At 31.2% G+C, this 25,642-nt stretch overlaps 2 protein-coding genes and 1 long non-coding RNA gene across 10 annotated transcripts; 2 read left to right on the plus strand and 1 right to left on the minus strand.

Annotated features, from left to right (window-relative positions):
- Positions 1-2,589: 2,589 nt before the first annotated feature.
- Positions 2,590-8,025, minus strand: LOC130939477 (uncharacterized). 8 transcript variants are annotated; one of them, XR_009070203.1, is made up of 12 exons: positions 7,736-8,025; positions 7,455-7,513; positions 7,092-7,145; positions 6,707-6,837; positions 6,514-6,612; positions 5,993-6,133; positions 5,794-5,920; positions 5,390-5,507; positions 5,074-5,162; positions 3,757-3,808; positions 3,234-3,550; positions 2,590-3,052 (listed from the first exon to the last, which is right to left on the minus strand). It is a non-coding gene; the product is annotated as an uncharacterized LOC130939477 (long non-coding RNA). The 8 variants fall into 8 exon arrangements; XR_009070207.1 differs by having other exon boundaries at positions 3,234-3,410; positions 3,502-3,550; positions 5,794-6,133; XR_009070208.1 differs by having other exon boundaries at positions 3,234-3,410; positions 5,794-6,133.
- A 4,757-nt stretch (positions 8,026-12,782) lies between these two features.
- LOC130939849 (uncharacterized) lies at positions 12,783-14,168 on the plus strand. The gene has a single exon (XM_057867915.1). It carries the CDS (start codon positions 12,783-12,785, stop codon positions 14,166-14,168), a length of 1,386 nt encoding a protein of 461 aa, XP_057723898.1.
- Positions 14,169-17,994: 3,826 nt separating this feature from the next.
- LOC130939850 (protein SHI RELATED SEQUENCE 3-like) lies at positions 17,995-18,901 on the plus strand. The gene is made up of 2 exons (XM_057867916.1): positions 17,995-18,280; positions 18,576-18,901. The coding sequence occupies exons 1-2, from the start codon at positions 17,995-17,997 to the stop codon at positions 18,899-18,901; spliced, it is 612 nt and encodes a 203-aa protein (XP_057723899.1).
- The last annotated feature ends 6,741 nt before the right edge of the window (positions 18,902-25,642 follow it).

Consider the following 25,642-nt stretch of genomic DNA (forward strand, 5'->3'; position numbering starts at 1 on the left):
ATTTGATTACAATTTGACTTGTGCATACTAATATTTATAGATCAACACCTGCTGCTAATTAACAATAAGCATCATAAGGTGTCACTTCTTCCCATATCATTTGATCTTAGTGTTCATATATATTATTTATATAAGAAGATTAATTCCATTTTAAGTTTATTTTGCAGAATCTTTATAAGAGGAATTAAAAAATTCGACAAAAACAAACAATTTTTCATACCACAGGTGCTAAGTTAATAGCAAGAAAAAAAGGTTGAAATGATAATTTTTCTTGTATAATCAATTGTTATGGTATTAATATTCTTGTTTGAAGAAAAAAAATAATAATCTTATTCTATGACCTATGCATGCACACCTAAAGTAACATATAGGAATCTAATTTTTTATTGGTTAATCCTTAACTCTCTTTTTTTTTTATCGTAAAAATTGGATCAAGAAAGCGAGATTTTATCGCCAAAAGAGTTGGAAAGTAGATTTTTTGGAACGAGCAATAAAGAAAGCATGATTTTGCATGATATCTATATATTAAGGACCATATGTTAAGACGTATTATTGAAAAATCATGTTATCTTTGATACTTTGTTTTTGGTTTATGACTTTTAATTTTTTATGATTATATATGAATTATAAAAACTATTTGAAATATAAAAATTGTTTGTTCCAACCGTCAATTTAAACGAGCAAAAGTTGTTATTTCAATCCGATAAAAAATAGTATAAAATTGTCATTTTAATTCAGTAAAAATGATGATTAAAACTGTCATTTTGAACGGTATAAAACTTCTATTTATTTAAGTAAAAACAGTGGTTAAAATCGTGATTTTAAATGAGTAAAATCTTCCATTTTAACGGGTAAAAAACGACGATTTTAACCATCACTTTAAACGAAAAATTGCCATTTTATTTAGTAAAAATGACGATTTTAATTGCCATTTTAAACATAAAAAATGTCATTTTAACTAGTTTAAACTGTCGTTTTAAAAAAATAAAAATTGCCATTTTATTAAAATAAAATGACAGTTTCGACCACCATTTTAAACGTAGGAAAAACTGTCATTTAACTATATAAATTGTGACGATTTTAAAAAATTGTCATAGAATTATGACGGTTTTTTACTGCCATTTAAGATAATAATGACAATTTAGACCTTGTAGTAACTCCGAAAATCGTCATTTTAAACACAATTTTTTATACTGAATGTAAAATCATAAACTATTTTATCAAAATTAAATTTACACAAATAGTAGCTGAAAATAACTCTCCTCAATTTCAATGCAGTGCTTCTTCTCTATCTCAATCGTTTTCCTTTTGCTTAAAATGCAAATTCTGATGGATTATAATGTTCAAGCTTGTGCCATGCACTTTTATGTATCTTACACGCAGGAAGTGGTACACCTACAAAATACAAATTCAATTTTGTTATGCACCCTAAAAAACATAACTTGTGTTTTGTTTGAATCAAAAGAAAATCTGATCAAAGTTGTAGACTTGTCTCCTACATGGTGACACACTTCAACTTGGATTTGGTAACTCATTTTCCTTTTTTTCTCTTTTACTCTGTTCTCCTAAAAACACAAAATGCGTTTTGCAGGTCATTTAGTTTTTTTTTTCTTTCTGACAAATGTAAATTGCATTTTATAGATATATAATAATTCAAATCATCAATATTTTTGCATAAAACACATCATAATACAATATAAGTAGGGGTGGCAATGGAGCGGGTAGGAGCGGATTTTTGTTATGTTCGATCCCGTCCCGCCTTACAACAATCCGCATAGAACCCGTCCCACTTTTATCCGCGGGTAATAAAATGTTGAACCCTAACCCGTCTCTGCGGGTACCCGCCTCGGCCCTACCCGCCCTGCCCCTACCCACCCCTATAATTATTAAAATTCAATAAATAAAATTAAATTTCAAAATTTATATAACCATCATCACATACATAACATAAATTAAAGTAAAAATTTAAAAATGTGATACAATATTATTAATCATTTAATAATTATTTTACATATATTATATACATAACGGGACGGGTATTACCTAAACCCGACTCCGTCCCGCCTCTCCCAAAAATCCGCTCTGCTAAAAACCCGTCCCACATTCACTACAACAAAATAGCATTTTAGTGACGGTTTTTTTAATGTTTTGTGACGGTTTTAACTATCACTAAATGGTTTTGCGACGGTCAAAAAGAGCGTCACAGATTTGAGCGTCGCCAGCTGACATAGTGACGGTTTTGGACCACCATTAGTAAGGAGTGTCGCTAAATTGTTTGTGACGGTTTTTAAAATATAAAACCGTCACTAATTTGTAACACTTATAAACGTGTTTTTTATACTGTATTTCGCGACGTTTTGAAGCTGTCATTAAATTACTAAATTTTGTGACAGTTTTTTCTCATATTTCATGACTATTTTAAACCGCCACCAAGTTACTAGTTCTTATGATAATTTTTAACATATTTAGTGACTCTTTAAACCGTCACAATATTTTTAGTGACAGTTTTTAGATTTAAAACCGTTACTAAGTTACTTATTCCTGTGACAGTTTTTTTCTGTATTTAATGACTATTTTAAACTGTCATAAACTCTCCAACATCAAAGATTTCTATTATCAAACGTTGAATTCTCCAAAAATAACATTGTATTTCAACAAATCCAAATTCAATCCTACAAATTTTACAAAAATAGTAACAATGCGAGGCTAATTTTTCCCCAGCCATTTTATGGAGTGGAGGGGCCCAAAAAAAGAGAGAAGAAAAAAGCTCATATATACTACTAAAAATTAAATGCATATAGCATAGTGAAGGGGTATGAAGGAATGACAATAACATTTAGAAAGCATATTGTTAAATGCTGCTAATTTCTTTCTTAACCAAGGTGTCATCTGAAAATTCTCCATGTAGCAGCTGGTTTAATGGTTCTTCTTCTTCGATGTTATCTTCATTGTAACACTTGTTGCCCAAAAAGCTGAGTTGATTCGTCGAAGATAACAACCTAGCCCACATTCTATCAGTTATCACTACATGATTCCGGTTTTCATTGACTCTCTGCATAAAAATGAACCCAACAAAGAGTTAGGACAAAGATTTACATAACTTTTGCTACCAAAAAGTGTTTATTATTTACTCTCTGCTATTATTACTTCCTGAATAGAAGTTACTTTCTAAACTTGCTTTATTTTTTTGTTAGAATGAGATCACAAATGCAAATGTTCAATGATGAACTTACATAGAAGGGTATATAAGTTTGTCTTACATAGACAAGTCCACTTGTATGGCTAGTGTAATCTGCCATTGCTCCATGAACAATACTTTGAGCGAGAAGTATGCAGTACACATTATCAGAAGCATTGCTTAGAATGGCTCGAATCTCTTCTTAGAATGGCTCGATTCATGTAAGTTGGATCTATAAAACAGAAAAGGGAAGGTAATGCTCTCTCTGTCATTGTTATATGCAGTGTGAATACATAGAATTCCAAAGTTCAATCTTCAGAAACCTATATATTTGAAAGTTATGGTCATCATCTTCTCTTTGACAAAATGATCCTAGAAGAACACAATACAGAAAATATGCTCTGTTAGTTTAAATGAAACTAGAGATGGTTTAATTACTAGGATTCGTCACTACTCTGTTCTCAAGATCAAGCACTGTTACTACTTCTAATTCTTAGTTTAAACTAAAATAGTATCATACTATCATGTACATGACTAATACTAAGTTATCAGCTCTAGCAACAAAATGTTAGACCAACCTTCTAAATCAACATCCCTTCCATCCTTAAAAAATTTTCTCGCTAGCTCCATCTGGAAGAGAAAAACATTATTAAGAACGATGTTATGAAAGTGGAAACTACTAAACCATTTTATGCAGAAGATACAGGAAATTCGAAAGCAATTAGTGAAAAGCAAACCCACCCCCACCCCCCTTTCCTCCTCATCCCCAACAAAAAATAAAAAAGGAACTAGAAATGGAACCAGGTTTCCTGCTGACCAAAATTCTTCCCTAAACCAATAAACAAATCACTATACAAAACCTAAGCATATGTTTTAACGAGGAATGAAATGTGACATCCTACATTTACATAATAAAAACCATTGTTTGGATTCTGACAAAAGGGAAATAAACAGAGATACCAATCTCCGATAACAACAATAAACAAAGTGAAACTAACAAGGTCCAGGAACTCATCAAGAATATTGCATGATGGGTTCTAAGACGGTAAGTCCTACAACTTGCATCCATTTAACACACTACTTTGCTACTGAACAATAATGACAAAGTCCAAATCTTTAGAAATGACCCTTAATAAGCAATTCAACTCAATAGTCAATATGACACATACTCAAAAGATTTGAACATTCCCCAAATTCCTTATATGCAATTCAACTAAAAATTGGGAACGGTTCAAACTAAATGAATAAGTATTGACAAAAAGAAAGATTTTTTTAAGCTAAGTCCAAAATCCAAAATATACTATAACATTAATTAAGGTCAAAGTTTGAAGCTTTGGATAAAATTGAAAGAGGGAACATAGTTTTAGTTAAAATTATATTATATTATTTTATTTTATAAGTAATATTAAATTTGAGTTCTGCACCAAGAACGTGGCATACAAGTAAGATTTTGATGATTACAATATCTTGTTTGGAAGGCACAACAATAAGCCAATAACTATCAGATCACATCTTCTAAAAATCAGTGAAGGCGGTGAGAACTCAATTAAAGGCCCACACATTATGTTCTTCCATACTCTTCCATTCATCATCAATATCATAATCAATAGCAATATAATAATATTTTATATTTAATTAATTATTATTATATATATCCCCAAAAATCAGAACTCATTATTATTATCATCATATTGCTAAAGCTTATTCTAAGAATAAAACATCTATAAGCTCCTCCGTGATTTTGTCCCCTCTCTAATTTGTCATTTTATTATCTATCTATCCATATGGCTGCTACTTCTGCTACAGAAAATAGAACACTTGATGGTATATATATATATATATATATATATATACAAACTTTCTATGTTAGCTGATAAATGAAGTAGTGAGATTACCAAAATAGGTCTGGATTCTTCGTCATGACCAGCTACATAGGTCAGTCCATCAGCTAGTTCAGCTGAGAAATCATCAGCTATCAAATATTCTGTTTTTAAAAAATTATTATTATTTCAATAAAACGGATAAAAAAATTGAAAAGAAAATGACAGAGATTTGGTATTTGGGTATTTTTTTCTAGGGAGTAGGATGCATGTTCTTTTTCTTTGACGCATAATTCAAAACAAAAAAAAGAAAAAAGTAAAGCAAGATTCAAAAACTAACAAAAAGACAAGTGGATGATTTCAAAAGTAACTGAAAATGCATGTACGATACCAGTGACAATGGTGTCTCTCCATGAAAGGCATGCCCTGAGTTGTTTTGCTGCCTTTTTCACATTATCATTCTTGGCTTTCAAAAACCGTTTCACACAACCATAGTTACAGAACTTCTCCTGCACACCATAATCATAAACTCAGTAATAATTCTATATCATATTGCAATTATTCTAAACAGATCAAATTTTATTTATTTATTATAGTGGAAGGCACTCGGCCCAAAAGGAAAAGAAGACTAAGTAGATTAAATTTTAATTGGATTTAATTTTATCATGATGAATGAAAGTATCAAGAACTTACAATGCCATTAAACAAGGCAGTGCCACTTATTTTAAAGATGAACATAAAGCAGGGAAGAATTTCAAATATTAAATTCAAGTCGAAAATATTCAACTGCCGTACCTTCTGAACATAATCTAGGCTTAATTTTTCCCCCTTTCAGGACATAGCGAAACAAGAGAACAAATTATCGTTTAACCATTTCTCTCAGGAATTTTCATTTCTTCTCAACCCCCCTTTCTTTCTCCCCCTGCAGTTAAAAATGAAGACAACAAACATTAAAAACAAAAGAAAGAAAAAAAGGATGAAGTAGAAAAAGTACCAGCAAATGGACGTTAACGACACGACAAAAGATCTAGGTGGGAAGTTTGAACATTGGAATCCTTTGATTTAGTTCCTGATTTGTTGATTCTACTAAATACAGCCGCAAAATACACATAGGAGTTTTAGAACTTGGACCACCCTGCAAAATTTTTTCATATTAAATATGCAAGTGAGTTTCTTCTTCTAAAAGATAATCACATAGGAGGAGTACTTTAACAATAAAAAATCTGTTGTTAATACCTCTTCAGCTGAAATTTGCCTCATGAGATAACCATTACGAAGTGTATATATAAAAGTGACATTTAATTAATCTAAGTTCAAATTATATGTTATATCTTTATATTATTTTTTTAGGAAATAATAAGAAAAATGAGCAATCTATTCTGTATCTGATAAATAAATATAGTTAACTTCTTGCTATTGGAATATAACAAGAAATGTTGATGAATTACTCTATTATTTAAAGCAACTGTTAGCTTGAATAAAATAATATTTAAAACACAATCTATGTGATAGTACCCAATGCAGCAGTGATAATCATAATTAGTGGACTGAAAGAAGTCACAAAAACTGGTCCACGTCCTCTAGTCACAACTCAATTCCAGAAAACACCACTCCCTGGTTGAAGAGCATTAAAATTATTTATAAATTAAATTGCCATACTAATAATAATTGAATTAAACCAAGATAATAAGTTTAATATATAACTCACAGAATAAACACAAGCAAGAAGCCTTGAGTCCCAGCCAATGGACCAAACACTCATATCACGTTCAAATATAAAGGTTGCAATTGCACCCTCAAAAATGCCCAAAAAGCATATCCAAGATGTGAGTGAGAGCTCTGCTGGGTACATCTTCAAAGTCAGACTAAAATTCCACAAAATAGAAACACTACTAGTCAAAATTTTATCAGAATTTAAAGTTAGGTAGATTAGAATTTGTTGCCTCAATAACCCAAAAATAGATCATGTTGCATAAACCATCGATTTTCAAAATTCATTCCTCCTAATCTACCCATCAATAAATTCTAAAATTTTTGTGGGATAATCTATACACACCCAGGTCTTATAGAAAATTAATTTTACAAATCATTACCATATAGATTGCTCCCAGAAGTTTCCACAAGTTGACGCCAAATCTGCTGAATTTCTGTAACAAGCAATTCAACAACCTCATACAAAATCTTGTATCTAAGCTTTAAACCTTTCTAAAATCACACTTCTAACTTTTTTTTAGTTAACCAACGTTGATACAACTATTAGCACAACCCTAAGATATCAGATTCATCAATTCAACAATACCAAAATGCATGTACATAATAGTTCATCCAATTTCTGCTACATCTAAAAATAGAATTTCAATCATGCACTCATCATCATCCATTCACATAATCAAACAGCAATCATCACTTTCAAACATAGTTACAATCATGAATATCTAGCTATCCTAATCCCTTACCTTTTGTTGTGAATCAAAAACACAAAATTTTGCTCCTGCTTCTCTCCTGAATCTGAACCCTAGCAATTACAAGAAACCAGAATTTTAGTCACATCCTCAAGGCCATTCGGCCAATTCAAACAGGAGAAAGGGAAGAACATTCATTCCTCTTTGCTTGTGGTGGTGTCTGTGTTAACAAAATTCGAATAATTTGTACGAATAGAGCTAGGGGAAGGTTCAGAAATTTTGAGAAATTTTGAATTGGAGGATAAAGGGAAGGAAATGAAGCTGCTCGACCTTACCTAGAATAGAAGTTTGAAGAAATAGCTTGGTGGCTAGGGTGCAGCTCCTTTTTTCTGAACAGAATAGATTAGGGTTCATACTCGTAAAAGAGGGGAAGAGAAGGACGACGAGGGGGACAGTGAACGGCGAACGGAGAACGGCGAACGCAAACGGCAGTGTGGTGACGAAGGCTACGCTGCGGTGATACTTTCTCATGTCCTCTTCTCATATCAAACGAGTACGAGCGTGAATAGGGTGGAAGAAACAGCAAGTAAATGAGAAAATGTGAGAGATACAGACTCGTTATAGTGACTAGTGACCATAAAAAAATTGATTCAAAAGTGTCACGGTATTACTAAATAGAGACACTTATTTCAAGTGTTGTAAAATAAATGTAGCTATATATTTAATTTGTTGTAGTAATTACCTGTCCCGAACAAATAGGCTGCGTTTGTTGTCGATAATAGAACATGACAAGACATTGAGAACAGGACAAATAGACAGAGACACAAAATTTTGTGTTCTTATATTCTGTTTGATGATAAACTAGAATAAATTATAAAAATTTAATTTATTCTCATTTTTTTTCATTCAAAAAATTTTAGATGAAAAATATAATAATAATAAATATAATTATGAAAAATTAACAAGAATAATGAAAGAAAAAATAAAAAATAAATTGTGTCTCTTGTTAGTATCTCCGTGTCTTTTCTGTTAGGATGAACACAAAATACACTAATTCAGTATTTCTGGACACATTATCTCTGTCATATCTCCTCTGCCAAACATAATTTTATGTTTCTGTGTCCTTGTCTCGGTGTCCTATCTTTATAAACAAATAAAGCTATAAAAACAGAGTGAAAATCCACAAATTCGAATGATATTGACATTCCTAAATATAATAAATTATACCATCATTTACTATCCTTAAATTAATTTCTGTCAAATATCTCTTTAGTCTTTAAGAAAAAGTACACATTTGCCGAAAGGAGGGCTACGGATTTCAATACGGGTAAATATTTAATTGCAATTGCCGTAGTTTAATTTCTATGTTCTCACTGCAATGATGATTACTGTTCCAAATATAACTTGAAAGCGAGGAACTTTTGACCTGAACCTTTGTAGCACTAGCATATGCATAAGTCAATAGAAACATAAAATGTAAGGTGAAATATATGGTAAAGATGTTGTTTTAAAGATGTGATATGTGGCAAAATCTGAACCACTCATTCTAAAACCACACTTTTAATTGAAAACCGTTGCCCTTTTCAAAGAAAAGCGTCACCTTATGGAAAAAACTAGTAAATTAGAAGATTTAAGAGAAGAAATAATTAATCTATCAAAATTAATAGATCAAAAACTAATGATTTTAACTAATGTCAATTGTAATGACACCGAATTCTTAAAATCAATACAAAATGATTTTTCTCAAAATCTTTATTTTACTATAAGTTTTATTGAAGGACTTCAAAAGCCCGAAAAAACTTATATTTCACATGGAGTTTCTAAAAAATGTTACCAGGGAGATAATTATCCCCACCTTCATCATACTTTTAATCCACAATTAAATTCTATAATAGATATGCTTGAAGAAATATTAGTTTCTCTAAAATTTCAGAAAAATAAAGAAAAGGAAGAACCTAATATGATAAATAAAATTGAACAAATACTTGATAAACATTTCCAAAAAGAAATTCCTAAAAAAGAAGAAGTCCAAAATAAAATCGATACAACAAATCTAAAGATTAGACCACCTCTAAAATTATGAATATTGATGAAAAATTAGAAGAAGTTACAATGCTTTTTAAACAATTAAAAATGGCTCAAGAAGATAATCTTATGGAACAAGGTTTTCAGATTAAAGAAGAACCAGATTTTTCTGAAAGAGAAGAATATGTTTTAGACTATTCTAGTGATGAAGAACCAGTACATCCAGTACAAGTAAAGGATGAAGCTGGAACATCTGGGAATAATAATCAAACCCAATTTAATGGGAAACAGGTTTTGAAAATTATGCTTTCAAAAAAGGTTTTATAAGCAAAAATTCGAAATATACTAAAATACCATCAAAATACATTCCTAAAATTCAGAGCTAGAAGGAGAAAAAATGCTTGACCTAGATTGCAAAAAGAACGAAAAAGAAATTTTCGAAGATTGGATGAACTCTTTTCTGTTAGAAGCTTATACAAACCCAAAATTAAATGAATTATCTGAAATGGATATTTGGAACTTCATAGGTTTCCACACTAAAGGAACCATAAGAAATTATATGTTATCAATAGATAATAAAATAATAGAAGAATTAGCTGAAAAAACAACAGCTTATGATAAAATAGCACACATAATGAGGGTTCTATACAAAGAATTTTTTGGAAAAATGTCATAAATTATAGAACCGAAATTTCTGAAAAAGAGTATTTAGAAGCAAAAAATCACTTGGCCAATATTCAAATATTCGATCTATGCTATATAGAATCCTATATTTGTGAATATAGAATACATTATTATAAATTAAAAGAAGAAGATAAAAATCATTATCTTAACATATATATCACAAAACTTCCATATCCTGCTAATGAAATTATTATGGGAAGATTTATAAGAGAAATAAATAATAAAACAATTGAAAATAATTTCGGTGGAGCAACATCTGCAATAAGAGAGGAAATAAAAGAACGCTGTATGCAGGAAGCTACTCAGAAAAGATTTAATAATATAATTAGAATTTGTTGTCAAGATAACGAAGAAATTCCTCAAAAATATGGTTCTAATAAAAATATTCGGAAATACCATCCTTATAAAAATATCCAAAGAAAAAGAAAATATCATTTTAGAAAAAGAAAATATTATCCAAATTGGAGAAAAAAGAGATATTTTAGGGAAAGAAGTATCAATAAAAACAAAAGAACTATTGCCCAAATAAAAAAGAAAACTGTAAATGTTGGTATTGTCAAGAAGAAGGACATTATGCAAATGAATGTCCAAAAAGAAGGATAAAAAAGACCTAACTAAACAACTAGAAGTCGCAAAAACTTGTTTTATGGAACCTTTAGAAGAATCTGATGATGAACTAAATATATTTTTGAATATGTCTCAGAAACAGACTCAGAGACAAACTCAGGAACTGAGTAATAGCGCCACATTTATTACTGTAAAAATTACAGAAAAATTTATTAATGCCTTCATAGACACAGGGGCAACAAAATGTTTTGCAAGTTCAAATATAAAACTTAACTGGAAAAAATTAAAAAATCCACTAAGAATTAGAATAGCCGATAAATCTATACACAAAATTAATTTTAAAGCAGAAATGATTGAAGTCTTCATTCAAAATTACAGATTCATCATTCCAGCTATATATAAATTAGAATCTGGAATAGATTTAATTATAGGAAATAATTTCCTTAAACTTTATCACCCTTTTATCCAAGAATTAACATATATAGTTCTAAAAGCCCCATATGATTCCTCTCTAAATCAAAGGGCAAAATTAATAAAAATCCCAACTACTACTATAAACGAAATTCTAAAATTTAAAATATTTTCTATTCTAGAAGAATGTTATTTGAACCTATATTTTCAGATAAAAACTCCAAAAAATGACCTTGAAATTAAAATAGAAGAACTTTTAAATGAAGTTTGTGCTGAAAATCCTTTAGATATTAAAAATACAAACAAAGAATTAATAAGTATTAAGCTAAAAGTTCCTACAAGGGAAATAAATGTTCCAAATAGAATCCCCTATTCAGCTCGAGATAAGGAAGAATTTTCATCCGAATGTAAGGATCTTTTGGATAAAGGAATTATAAGACTAAGTAAAAGTCCTCATGCGGCCCCAGCCTTCTATGTTGAAAACAATAACGAAATTAAAAGAGGAAAACGAAGAATGGTTATTAATTATAAAAAAATGAATGAAGCAACCATAGGAGATGCTCATAAGCTCCCAAGAAAGGATTCCATTCTAGAAAAAATCAAAGGAGCAACTTGGTTTTCATCGCTCGATGCAAAATCAGGATATTGGCAACTTCGTTTAGACGAAGAAACAAAGAAATTAACTGCCTTTACTTGTCCAACAAAAGAATCAACAGGAGTTTTACTCTACGAATGGAATGTCCTACCATTTGGACTAAAACAAGCTCCAGGTATTTATTAGAGATTTATGGAAGAAAATTTAAAAGATTTAAATGATTTTGTTCTAGTTTACATTGATGATATACTAATCTTTACAAAACAAGATAAAGAAGATCATCTTCAAAAATTACTAATTGTCTTAGAAAGATGTAAGGAAAAAGGTTTAGTCCTCAGTAAAAAGAAAGCTAAGATAGCAAAACAAGAAATAGAATTTCTTGGATTAATTCTATCTACTGAAGGGAAGTTAAAACTTCAACCAAATGTATTAGAAAAAGTAGATTTATTTCCTGATAAAATGGAAGATAGAAAACAATTACAAAGATTTTTAGGATGCATAAATTATATTTCTGATCAAGGATTTTTAAAGAATATAACAGATTATACTAAAAACTTATTTTCAAAAATAAGTATAAAAAAGAGTTGGAAATGGGAAGAAAAGGATAGCCTGCAGATTCAAAAAATTAAAGAACTTTGTAAAAATCTTCCAGAACTTTATATTCCGGAAGAAGATGACTATTTAATAGTAGAAACAGATGCTTCAGACAAGACCTAGTCAGGCTGTCTAAAAGCTAAAAAAGCTGAAAAAAGCTTGAACAAAGAAAAAGAATCACTAGATTCTAAACATTCCTCAAAGGAATTACTATGCAGATATATTTCTGGAACATTTACACCAACAGAACAGAGGTATACTACCCATGAAAAAGAAACTCTAGCAGCAATAAAAACTATTAAGAAATGGAGGATTGATCTACTTCCAAGGGAATTTACATTACGAACAGACTCAAGTTATTTAACAGGTTTTATTAGATATAATTTACAATCTGACTATAATCAGGGTCGTCTGGTAAGATGGCAAATGTTTCTATTACAATATCCGATAAAAATCGAGTATATTAAAGGAAATAAAAATATTATTGCAGATACATTGACAAGAGAATGGAGTTCATTGTCAACACAATGAATCAAGAAATCCAGAAGCTTGAACAAGAGCTTGAAAGGTGCAATCATTGCCACCAGCTAAGAACTAAAATTCAATCTATCAAGAAGGCCATGGAAGCCATGAAAGTTCCCCAGCAAGCAACATTACCTGCTCCAATACCAATGCTCGCAACACCATCAGAGTTCAGCCAGCTAAGCGTGGTGGACCAGCCACAAAACCCAAAACCAATTTTTTCTGAAAAAATCCCTGAAAATAAAACTCTGGCAGAAATAGTTAAAAAATCAACTCAGGATAAAAAATATTATGTCATATATAATGGCCCAATGAAAGGAGTTTACGATGATTGGGCTAAAGCAGCCCCATTCACCCATCAGCCCAAAACTATTCACAAAGGAGGATTCTTGACAATAGAAGAGGCAAAAGAATCCCTCAGAGAATATGAAGTGCTCCATCCAGAGCAAATTCTAAAAAGAGCAGAAAAAGCTCCAGTACAAATCCAAAGAACAGCCCAAACCCAAAGGACTGGACTAATGAAAAATATTCCCACAAGAGCCGAAATAAATGACAAGAAAAGGGTCTGTAGATCAAACTGTAGAGAAACCTTAAATCTGGTTCTAAATTGGACTCTAGACAAAAGAGCAATATTGGGATATTATCCCATTAACAAAGAACAGCTAACAAAGCTGGTAATCTTCCCAGAGGCTTCACCCTCTGATACATATCAGTTTTTCCAATACGGATTAATTGATACAATCCTAATTTTTGACAATTTAAATATCATTAAAGAATTTCCTGCAGGTTTTATAGATGCAGTGAAAAAATTCAAAAATATGATTGATGCAAGAGAACCAAGAGATATATCCCTAAAATTTACAAGTAGTCAGCCAATCTTCAATGAAGAAGGAGAATGTTTGATCCCAGCATTTCAAGTAATTTTCATGTCAGTCTTCCCAGGAGATTTTCAACCAATAGAACAAGTTCAAGATCTATCAATTTATAGCGACGAAGGAAGATTGGCCAGTACATTGGCAAGAGTCTTCGAGAGAGCCCAAAAAATAAACAAAGAATCCAGAACAAGAATAAACTACAAAAGTAGAAACACTCTAATTGTTTCTAGTAAGAAAAACCAAATTGAATCAAGAGAGATGAGACTTCTAGTGGATTTTGAATCAGCATTTTACAACTTTTCTGGATTACTGGAAAAACTTCCTGACGGGATAAGGAGGAATCTATGCCATTTACTAAAAGACAAAGAAGACCATAGGTGCCAGCTGTGCGCCTCAGAAATGTCTGAAGAAAGCAACAATGCTGAAGACCCCACCCACATGGGAAAAGAAGAGGATGAGACATCTGAGTCATCCATCAACATTATTGTTGAATGATGTAAGAGCTTTCGTCACAAGGCACCAATAATGTAGTTGGTGCGAATTATTGCTCAATGACGTAAGCAATGACGTCATAAGAAGGGTAAGGATGGGATTTGTCCATCAAACCCAACCATTATAAATAGAGTGCTAAGTTATTTGATAGAGCATTAGAAATCAGAAATCAGAAAGCAGGAAGCTTAGAGTACTCACAGGCCAGGAGGGCGAAGAGGAAGTAGCTAAGGCGATTCTGGAGTCTGATCCATTAGAAAAATAATTCTAAGATATTCCCCTCTGGAATTAATTTGTAAAATCTCCCCTCTGGAGAACAAAGCACATATTGTAAAATAGCAATAAATAAAGAAGTTTATTCTCCAGAAAGGTACATCTTTATCCCAATCTTTTTAAGTTATGAATTATTTAGAAGATATAGAAATAACTGAAGAATCTGATTACTATAAGCTAACTGCTTTACTTGATAATGAAAAACAAGCTATTTTAAAAACGGAATTAGATCTTAAACCTAACGATAATTTTAATAAACAAAATCCTCTAAAAGAAATCTTTAATAGAAAAAATATAATATATTATGGAAAAATTCAGATTGAAACTCCAATAAAAATACAATCCGCAAATGGAGAACTTGAAATAGCTCTGATAAATGAACAAGATGTAAATAAACAAATTGGAAAAATTAAAGATCAACAAAAAAGATCTAAAATTGGATGGATTCATATTAGTACCATTCAAGTTTTAGTTAAATCCACATACATGAAAGGAATTAATTCTCCAATAAGTCTGGCAATCTGTGATAAAAGAATCACTAATCCTAGAGATAAAATAATTGGAATAATCCATGGTAACTTGGCAAATGTAAATGTTAAATTCAATGCTCATATTGGATACGCTATTCCTCTATCAACCGAAAATCTCGGCAGATCCTTAAGTCTGGCTTATAAATTCCATAAGATAGATTTAATGGAACAAAATGATGAACCATTTTCTATCACATATGCAATTAATTATGCGCTGACAAATAGTCATCATAGTATAGACTTCAAAGATAAAGAAAGAATTTATGTTGATGAACTATTTCAAAAGTTTGTAAAAACAGAAATTCCAAGAAATAAGGCTATTGAAAGCCCAGTTTTGTTATTAAAACAACCGTCAAGAAATTCATTTTCAACATCTAGTTTTAGAATAAGAGAATCTAAAATTAACAGCCCTCTAAGTCTATCTCATTTAAAAATTGAAGAAAAAGATTCTGAAATAAAGGAATTAACAAAAAGAATTGAAAAGTTGAATGAAACTTTAAATAATAAATTATGACGATAAATAAAGAAGAAATATACGTGTCTTATCAAGATAAGAAACAAGAACTCTTTGAAAGAGAAAATCATTTGAAATATTTAAAGTTTTCTGAAATAAACCAAAGAGCTTTCAAAACTTTAGTATTATCTTATAACAATCTGAAAAAAGAAGTCGAAGAATTAGAAAAAATAATAGAATCTTTAGAAAATAACAATGAAGCTATGGCAGAAGATGCAGAAATTCTAATATGAAAGATTTTCAAAAAAGTCTTATTTCTTTAAAAACAATTAAAAGGAATATGAAAACAAGAATAATGGCTATATCTATAAAAATAAGAAATTTGACAACTGAATCTTCAGATTTAGAAACAGAAATCAAGAAGGTAAACAAAAAGATATTTAGAACAAGAAAATTAATACAACGTTTTAAAACTAAAAAATCAGTCAAAAATTTAAAAGAAAATATTAAGAATAAACAAATTTATCGTGCTCGAAGATTGCATTATCTTCACATACAAAATATGATTGCATTACAAGCTTTTGAATCAAGAATACATGTTCAAAATATTCAAGTAATACAACCTCTACAGGTTGAACCCCTAGAACAAGTACAAATTGAATCTGAACAAGAATTACAAGTATAAAATGCCTGGTTTAGCAAATCAAACGATACAAGAATTAAAAAATGATTTAGATTTTCAGAAAAGTCAAAAAAGATATTATGAAGTAAGATTACAGAATAGTAACATTTACACAAGAAATAGAGAAGAAGTGGAACAATTCTGTAAAAATTGTATAGAAAGCATATCAAGAGAAATAGAAAATTTGTTAAAAGAAATAGAAAATTTTAATAATGCAAATCCAACCCAAGAAAAATATTTCAAAAACATGCATTGATAAAAATTGGTATCAGAGCCAAGTTAACGATTAAGGATAACATTTTTCTCTTTAAAGCAACGCTTTTTAGTGACACGCTTTTTTGCCATAAAAGACAAAAATCTGTAAAGATGCATCTTTACAGTAGTAGGCACCAAAATGTAATATTAGGTGATAAATTATGCTACAGCAAAAATTACTTCTTTTTAGCAAATTCTTAATCAATAACATAATGATTACTGTATATTTAATTTATATTTTTACGATAATGATATATTTTATTATTATTATATACTATAATGAGAATGTTATATTTTTTGTGGTTATTATAAAAGTTTTTACTGGTACTTTTATAATTATCGCAAAAATTTTTAACGAAAAAATATAAAATAATTATTTTTTATTATTATTAAAAATAAAATAAATGATCACTAAAAATGAGTTTTCTAATAGTATCACACAATTTTTTGCCAAGTAAAATTTTGTTGCGAGCTTTTATAGAGGTAGAATGATCAAAGCAAAGATTAATGATTGAACATGAATCTGTTGAATATATAGCACTTAATTACCAAAATTGATTCATACCATATGTATAGCTTCCCATAAATTAACTTTATGGAGCTACTCCAAATGAGTTACCACTTCAAATAAATTTGTATGCATAGCTGCTAGCGACTTTGTTTCTTAAAAGATAAGATTGCTTTTCACTTGCTAGCTAGTAGAATTCTGGTCTTTGTTACTGTGTCGGTAAACGTAGGTCAAAGGCTATAAATAAGTACCTTTTGAAAGGACAAATAAATATTTAATTTATAACAATGTGGTCAATTATTGTCATGATAATTCAGACACCAATAATACTGTTGATGCCTATCTAAATGCAATTCTCTACTAATAAATAATTTAAGTATTGATCCATTTACTACTGAAGCAGCTACAATATCTATTGATCCCAAGATGTTTGTCCTTCCAATTACTACTTCCTTTAATTTCTTTCCCGGTAATAAGCTTATTGCTTATTTAAATTTGTTCTTACATAACCTAGAATTGATTCTTGTGCTATTTGTATGGTGGCGGCTTTAATTTGTGAATATGTAGCGCCATGCGTGTACTCGTGTCGTCAAGTGATTATTATATTATAATAAGATGAGTGTTAGGAAATTAATAAATTTTGTGAATTATAATTAGGGCAATGCTAGGGAGCCAGTAATTTTTGTGATTGTTAGCCATCAACTAGCCATCAATGATGATTTGATGGTGTGAGATTGGTGTGAAATTTCATCCAATAGCTCACCTTCCTCTGCTGGTTACATGCTGGCCAAAATTCAATAAAACTGCTGGCCCCCTAGACTTTTCCTTATAATTATTAATTAGTTATTATTAGTATTTTTGATGGTATAAGATTTAATTCAATGATATAGAATTATTTATTTTTTTTTATAGTTAAGTGTTAGCCAAATTTTAATAAAAATACTGATTTATTAGATTTTTTCTTGTAACAAAGCAGTAAAGACAATTATTATTGCTTCCTTCTGGCAAGGTGAAGAGAAGAGAAAAGAGGCAAAGGGTAGAGAGAGAACATTATTATATATCACTGAAAAAAGGTTAATTTCAGTTGTTGAAGAAGTGTAAGTGTGATTCCAATAGTAACAGAAAAGGAGATGCCAACGGCAACAAACAGTATTGAAAAAGAAGAAGAAGAAACAGGGATAAAGGGGGATCAAAGTTCAACGAAGTGCCAAGACTGTGGGAACCAAGCGAAGAAGGAGTGTTCATATTGGAGGTGCAGAACATGCTGCAAGAACAAAGGATTCCATTGTCAAACCCATATCAAGAGCACTTGGGTCCCCGTTGATCGAAGGCGCCACAGGGAAGTAAATAACCACTTTCAGTTGCACCACCCACATATCTCCAAAAAGCACAAGCACTTCTACTCACCATCACCAGGTTTTCCTTCCTATTTCACTTGATGGTCATGTATCATCTTTTTTTTTTTTTTAAGTTTAGCGGATAGAGGAAGATACATAATTTATTTATTATTTATTATTTATTATTTATTTTATATTATATTTTTATTATAAGCATTCTAATATTATATCACAATATCATTTTCTTAAAAAATTTAAACTGACAAAAACAGACTCGATCATTTCATTTGAGTAGTTAATTAATACAAAAGAATACTGAATATAGCCCTAGCAAGAAGATAGAAACTATGTTATATATTTATTATATGTTTCAGGTGTAGAGGACAAGTTAAAGTTGCCATCTGCTACGAATTCCATGGCTATATTTCGGCGCGTTGAGGTTAGGTCAATGGATCATGCGGTTAACGAAATTGGCTATCAAACATGTGTCAACATTGGAGGACATGTATTTAGTGGTCTTCTATATGATCATGGCCCTCCTGCTGTTGCTGCTGCTCCTTTTCTTGATCATCATCATCAACAGAATCTCAATCATGGTGCAAGTATGGGTCCAGTTGATGATGTTGATGAACCTTTCTTGCCTCCACCACCACTTTCAGACACGCTACGTACGCCCTACTTCTCATTTCCAAAACCATAGCTGCTGCTAATTATTATCATGCATGTAACACAACATGGCATGGGGAATTGAGATAGAAAATGGATCGGTCCATATAGAGTTAGAACTAACAGTTATTTATTTTAGTGAGTAATTAAGTAGCTAGGGGATTCCAGCACGATACACAACTTCACTGATCAAACGCTCAAGTCTGTGTTCATGCTATGCTACTTTCCATATAGCATAGCATAGCATATACAATTAATTAACGTCTGTGCCTGACTAGCTACCTAGCACTACAGAGTACAGACATGTGTAGGTTTTGCAGTTTTGTCTTGTTGTGATGTGATTCACTTTTTAGGTACTTGGGCTCTTTATTCATCCTGTTTTCCTCAACTTAATTATCTTCCACTCGCCCCCTTTTATCACCATCCTTCTGTGCTCCTACTTTTGACATTTTCAAGACCATACCAACAAAATATATATGTAATTCTTTCTATGTGTCGTGTCTGTTTTGGGTGCATCAAACTCAAGTTTCTACATAGGAACAAGCACATATATGATATATCATAGGAAAATTATAAGGTATGAAAATTATAAGGTATTTCAAGTACTTTCATGTGGAACATGACTGTTCCAAGGATAAAAAAGGTTTTCATGTTAATTTTGTCGTTTAGTAACCTTTTGAAAGAGCCAAAAAATCCTCCAAATTAGACAGCAAATGACATAAATGGGCATCTATAAATGGTCCGCTACACTAGGGTTACGAAGTTGGCTTTCAATGTGAGCTGACTTAGTTGTTTACCCTCTAAAATGTACTGCTTAATTATTTGTGTGCTTCTATTTTTACTTTATATGATCATAACAACTGTACATACAATCACATGCAAGTATAATTGTACTATGTTTGTAATTAAAAGGGTAATTTACACAAATAAAATAATTGAAAGAAACCTTTACGCAAATATAATATTGATAAATTTCAGACGCAAATACAATAAACATAATTGTATGTAATCCGCAACACCCTTTAGCGGAACCTAATTGCACGTAATCAGCTACACTCTGTTGCGGATTACGTTGAGTACTTGAATATTCATAAACCGCTATACCCTGTAGCGGTTTATGCTCAAATAGTGATATACTCATAATCCGCTACACCTTCTAGCGGATTATGAAAACTGTGGAAGCTTGGATACTTTCAGGATCGTACATGAGACTGTGGATACTTTCAGTCTCTCCATTATCCATGTTGCCATGCGATTGCATGTTGTGCTTAATCACGACTTGACTGGTCTATCTATGTCGACAAGATCTACACCATGCAGAAGGTGTTCAAGGTGTACTAGATGAATTTTGTGCCGCCAATACCAGTGGGACTTTGGCCACCTTATGACGGTCCAACCGTTATTTCGGACCCTAGCTTGAGGCGTTGTTGTGATGGGCGACCAAGGTCTACCAGAATTCGGAATAACATGGATGAAGTTGACCCTAACCGACCGAAGCAATGCGGGCTCTGCAGACAGCCTGGGCACACGCGTAGATCTTTCCCCCAGAGAGGCTCCACCGTTGCCGGTAGTTTGTAGGACTTCTAGTCTTTGTGCTTCTAATTTTTTGAATTTTATTTTCTCATGTAGCAATTCACGTTTTCGGGTGTTAGTGTTAGTGCCTTTGGTGTGTTTGTGTTAGTGTTAGTGTTAGTTCCGACCTATTTGTATGACTTATGACTAATGTAGTAATTTAATCCGTGTTAGTGTTAGTGTCTGGTGCCTATTATATTTCTACGGCTTATTGTTTATGAAGACTGTATTTGTATAACTTCGTACATTTTGCATCACGAGTTGTTACTATTAGACTGATATTGTTGAATATGTTCCCAAGCTTTCACACTCTTCATAATCTGCTAGAGGGTGTAGCGGATTATGAGTATATCACCATTTGAACATAAATCGATACAGGGTGTAGCGGTTTATGAGTATTCAAGTACTCAACGTAATTCGCGACAGGGTGTAGCGGATTACATGTAATTGGGTTCCGCTAGAGAGCATCGCGGATTACATACAATTGCGTTTGTTGCATTTGCGTCTGAAGTTTATCAATATTGTATTTACGTAAAGATTTCCTTTCATCATTTTATTTGTGTAAATTGTCCTAATTAAAATCTATTTTCATCATATAAATTTAATACTAATTTAGTATAAAATAATTTATGTCAATGTTTTTTTTCATTGTATCATATCATTATATGGATAATTTTTCATAAATAGTAATTCTACAATTTTTTAATATAATAAATGAATGAATTTTTACATAGTAATGATTCAAAGATTATAAATTTTAACATGTAAAACATTTGTCTCTATTTATGGGTATCATTCCTCATCAATAGTTTCAAAATTTAAATTAATTTTGATATATCACTAACTAATTAAATTTTATATTTATTATTACTTAATTGAATTAAAATATATATAATAATTAAATATAATTAACATCTACATTAAACTGCTATAATACAAATTTTTAGTTATAAATATTTAGAGTATATAATGTTATATATACTTAAATATGTTCAATAACACTCTTATTATTACTATTACTCCATCTCATATTCTTCCGATCAAACAAATGTTTTAAAATATATCGAAACATATTTCACTTTGACACAACAACAAATACTTACTAGATATATATTTCAATATATCATGATTAATAAAATTCATCATTTATAACATTATACTATATTCTATTTTGTGTTTTTATTCTCAATCATTTTTTAACTCTTTTCTTTAATTATCTTTAAATATAAACTAAAGAAAACTACAAGTAAATCTCAAATTACACCATTGACATCATCTTAAAAAAATATTTATGCTAACAATTAAAGATAAATCAATCTACTTAGAATTGAGTATATTAGATAATAATATTTTTTATTACATAAAAATACTAGAAAAAACACACAAATTAATATTTAAGAAAGATTTCAACTTCATGTGAACCTTATTATTGTTATTGTCGTATAATTTTTCATGTATTTCTTCTGTTAAATAATTATATTGAATTATATAGAAATCGTCAAATTAATGTTTTGTACAATATTATTTTACAAATGAGCTTTATAATTTTTACATTAATTTACATATTATTTAATTGATCTCTAAAAAATATAATATTTTTAAATTTATATTATATAGTATAGTTAATTTAATTTATAGTGATTCGTTCAATCTTAATATAGTTAAACTAACGAGTATATCCCAAATCAATTTTTAAGAAATTTTTAGTCTAACATTTTTGTCTTTAACAAATTTTAATTATCAAATCAGTTTCCAAACTTTTATTTTATTAGACAAATCAATCACTACATCAAATTGTTTGTCTATATGAAAAACTGATGATATGAAAATTTTAAAAAACTTTTTAGAAATTGTTATGGTTTTATTAAAAAATGATATGGGCTTGTTTGTCTAACTTTTTACCAAAATTTGTGGTAAGGATTAATATATCTAACAAAATTAAAGTTAGGAATATTGATTTTGTAATTAAAATTTGTTGATGATGGTAATCAGTGGCTAAGAGAAGGGAAGGTTGAATCTTAATCCCTTTTTTTTTGCTTAGTAACACTTGCTATCTTTCAGAATGCTCGGAGGAGATATTTTTGCTTTTTGTATCGTATCTAGCCAAGAGATATTTTCTTTTTGTCTCATAACCAGGCAAGAGATACTTTTCAGTTTTGTCTCCTATGCAGCAGAAACAAAAATGGAGTAGAGGAGAGAGAGAGAATCACATCAAGAAGTATCCTGGTTCAGCCGCTAGGTGCAATTCAGCCTACATCCAGTCTCCATCACAACAATGATAGAATTTCACTATAATCTTGCAGATTACAGATACCAATTCTCCCTAGGAACTACCCTTCTTATCCGGGACAAGTCCAGAATCTATCCACAATCCTGAACTTGACTTGGTTACCTGCCAAGCTTTCAACTGCTAAGTGCTAACCCAACTTGCAAGGGGATTCCCACATAATCATGATACACAAGACATAGATATACAAAGGACCTTTAAGACACCAATGGCTTTTTCTTTAATTTTGTACACTATGCTTTTTTCCGCTCAATAGCTTTTTCTTACAAACCTCACTGTTTGCCTTTTTCCATGAGACTCAAGACAGACAAAACTTAAAGAAAATACAAAATGAAACACATTGAAGGAGAAGAACTTCTGTTAGCTTGGATAGCTATGAGAACTCTGTGCTTTTACTCTTTTTCTCCTTGCTTCAAGCCTTGGCTGTTCACCCTTATTATAGAAGGGGAAGCCTCAAAGGGTTGAAACCGGTCCAGCCGAGCCAACTTCTTCTTCTTCAATAACAAACCGGTTCGGACAGAGAGAGATGAGAGAGAGAACCGAATGCTAAAATCAACATGCAATTACCTCTTCCTCATCCCATCACTTTAAGTTTCATCAATCTGAGCCTTCCATCTTGACTTGGTCCCCAAAAAGGATTTCAGACCCTTGATCCTTGACAGCTCTTTCTGCTCTATCTTCTACATCTTCCCCACGTAGCTACAGTAGCTACCTCCTGTGTTAGATGAACAAAAGTAGAGACGAGCTATACCCCAGGGATCTTCTTCTTTGACTGAATTGGATCTTCCACCATTTTTAGGCATGGTGATCCTGAGACTTCTTCACCACATCTTACCATAAGTGGCAAAGATCTCAGCCACACCATACTGTAGATCTTCTTTCTGCAAGAGCCATCATCACCTTGGCCTCTTGCTTGCACATAGCTTCACTACTATTGTACTTCACCTCTGATAGCTTGCTTCTTCTTCTTCTTCTTCTTCCTGACATGACCGAAACTATAGAGAGAAGAGAGAGAAGAGAGAAAACCATTCAAATGAAATTAAGGAAGAAATTAAAATGAATTAACCACCTCCCTTTCCCATGCCTTGTAACATGTGAGAGTAATAATATCAATCAAATCAATGTAAACTTTCTCTCTCATGTTACCAAGGCAATTAAAGCTAGTTAAATAAATTTGAAATCCATCAAAGGGGGAAAGTGGCATTCGTGGAAAGCATGCAACCTTGCTTTCTTCCTTCTTTTAATTTCGGACCAACCAATTGTTGGTCTTTCACCATAGTGGTTTTTGGGCTGCCCCATATTTTTTTAGCCCAATTCATGTTGCCTAATAAAATAATTCAGCCACATATTAGATAGGATTTCTTACACAAGGCTGAATCTATTTAGCATATTTGGGCCTTAAGTTGCATTAAGCTCAATCACCAAAATCTACACATTAGCAAAAATTATTAATCAGCTATTTTAAATTAGAGATCAATTTAATAATTTTGCAATTAATCATTTTAACAATGTTTGATCATCATCAAAATAATTTAGAGTTTTCCAAACTCATCAATCTCTCCCTTGATGACAAACATTATTAAAAGATTGAATTGAAAAGAGTAAGGATTAAGAGTACTCCCTTTGAAGGTTTGGAATCCTCCCTCTTTCTTTCTGTTACATAGCTCCCCCTTAATATGTGTCATTTTATTAAAGGAAGCTTTACTTGTAAGATTATTAGAACCAAGCTTACAGCCACAATGTATTCAACATGCGGAATATTAAAAAATGTTGAACAGCTTGATTTTTGAGCAGATGAAATACGATAAACAAAACTTGATTTGTTATCATCTAAATAATTTTCTGCTCACTAAAAACAATCAAATTAAAGTATGCTTGAGTACCTTCAGAGTACTTTTCAACATATAACCAAGTCTCAACATACTTCAAATTAACATGTATAAACAATTCCTGTTAAACTATTCAATCAAGCAAAAATTCAACAGTACACAATAAAAATTGGCAGAATAATAATGAGAGTAGCATTATCAGGAATTCAAAAAGAGCAGCATTATCAGAAATTCAAAAATAAAAAATTCAGCACTTCAGCACAAGGATCATTTGATCAGCCGCTCTTTCAATCCATGTATTGGATCAGCCTCTTTTTTTTTAAATTTTTCTCAACTTTTCTCTCCCTTTTGTTATCAATGGGGTCCTACAAAACAAATGAAAACAACATGCCAAAATGCAGAATATTTTTTTACACAAAAACACAATGGTCCAGAGTATCCAAATACAGTCAACTATCAGTTACCAAATACCAAAATAAGAAAGCATGTAAAGGAAACAGAGTTCATAGGTACTAGCAGCTAAGAATAAATCAAACATCAGAAAGATTAACATCTGAGCCAAGGGATTCGTTGTCTTCATCCGCATCAGCCATGTCCTTTTCAAAGCTATTGATCAACAAATTGATTCTCTCATGACACTTTGTCCAGGCCTTCTCATTCTCATAGGCTTGCTTTTTGGCTTCTTTGAAAGATTTGATCATCAGACGAGTCATTTGAGAGAACTCTTGCATCACATCTTTGACTAAGTCAGAAAGTTTGGAAGATTTTGAGGCATGAAATTCGGTTTCACTATCTGAGGCAATAGCGCTTTTTCCCTTCTTGCCTTTCATGGCTTCAGAAATTCCTCCACCTTTCAAAGTTGAAACTCTATTTTCTATAGGTTCATTGAGCACATCAACATTGAAATATTTGAAAATGCATGACAGAAAAATACCATAAGGCAAGTTTGCCTTTTTATCACTACGTACATATTCCCACATATGACGCACCATCAAGTAAGCAAAAGAAATAGGGGATGAAGTGAGAATTGAAAATAAAACTAGGGAATCACAAACCGTTACCCTCTGATAAGATCCGGTATGAGGCA

Source organism: Arachis stenosperma, chromosome 7 (assembly GCF_014773155.1).
Source record: "Arachis stenosperma cultivar V10309 chromosome 7, arast.V10309.gnm1.PFL2, whole genome shotgun sequence".
In the NCBI taxonomy this organism is placed as follows: domain Eukaryota; kingdom Viridiplantae; phylum Streptophyta; class Magnoliopsida; order Fabales; family Fabaceae; genus Arachis; species Arachis stenosperma.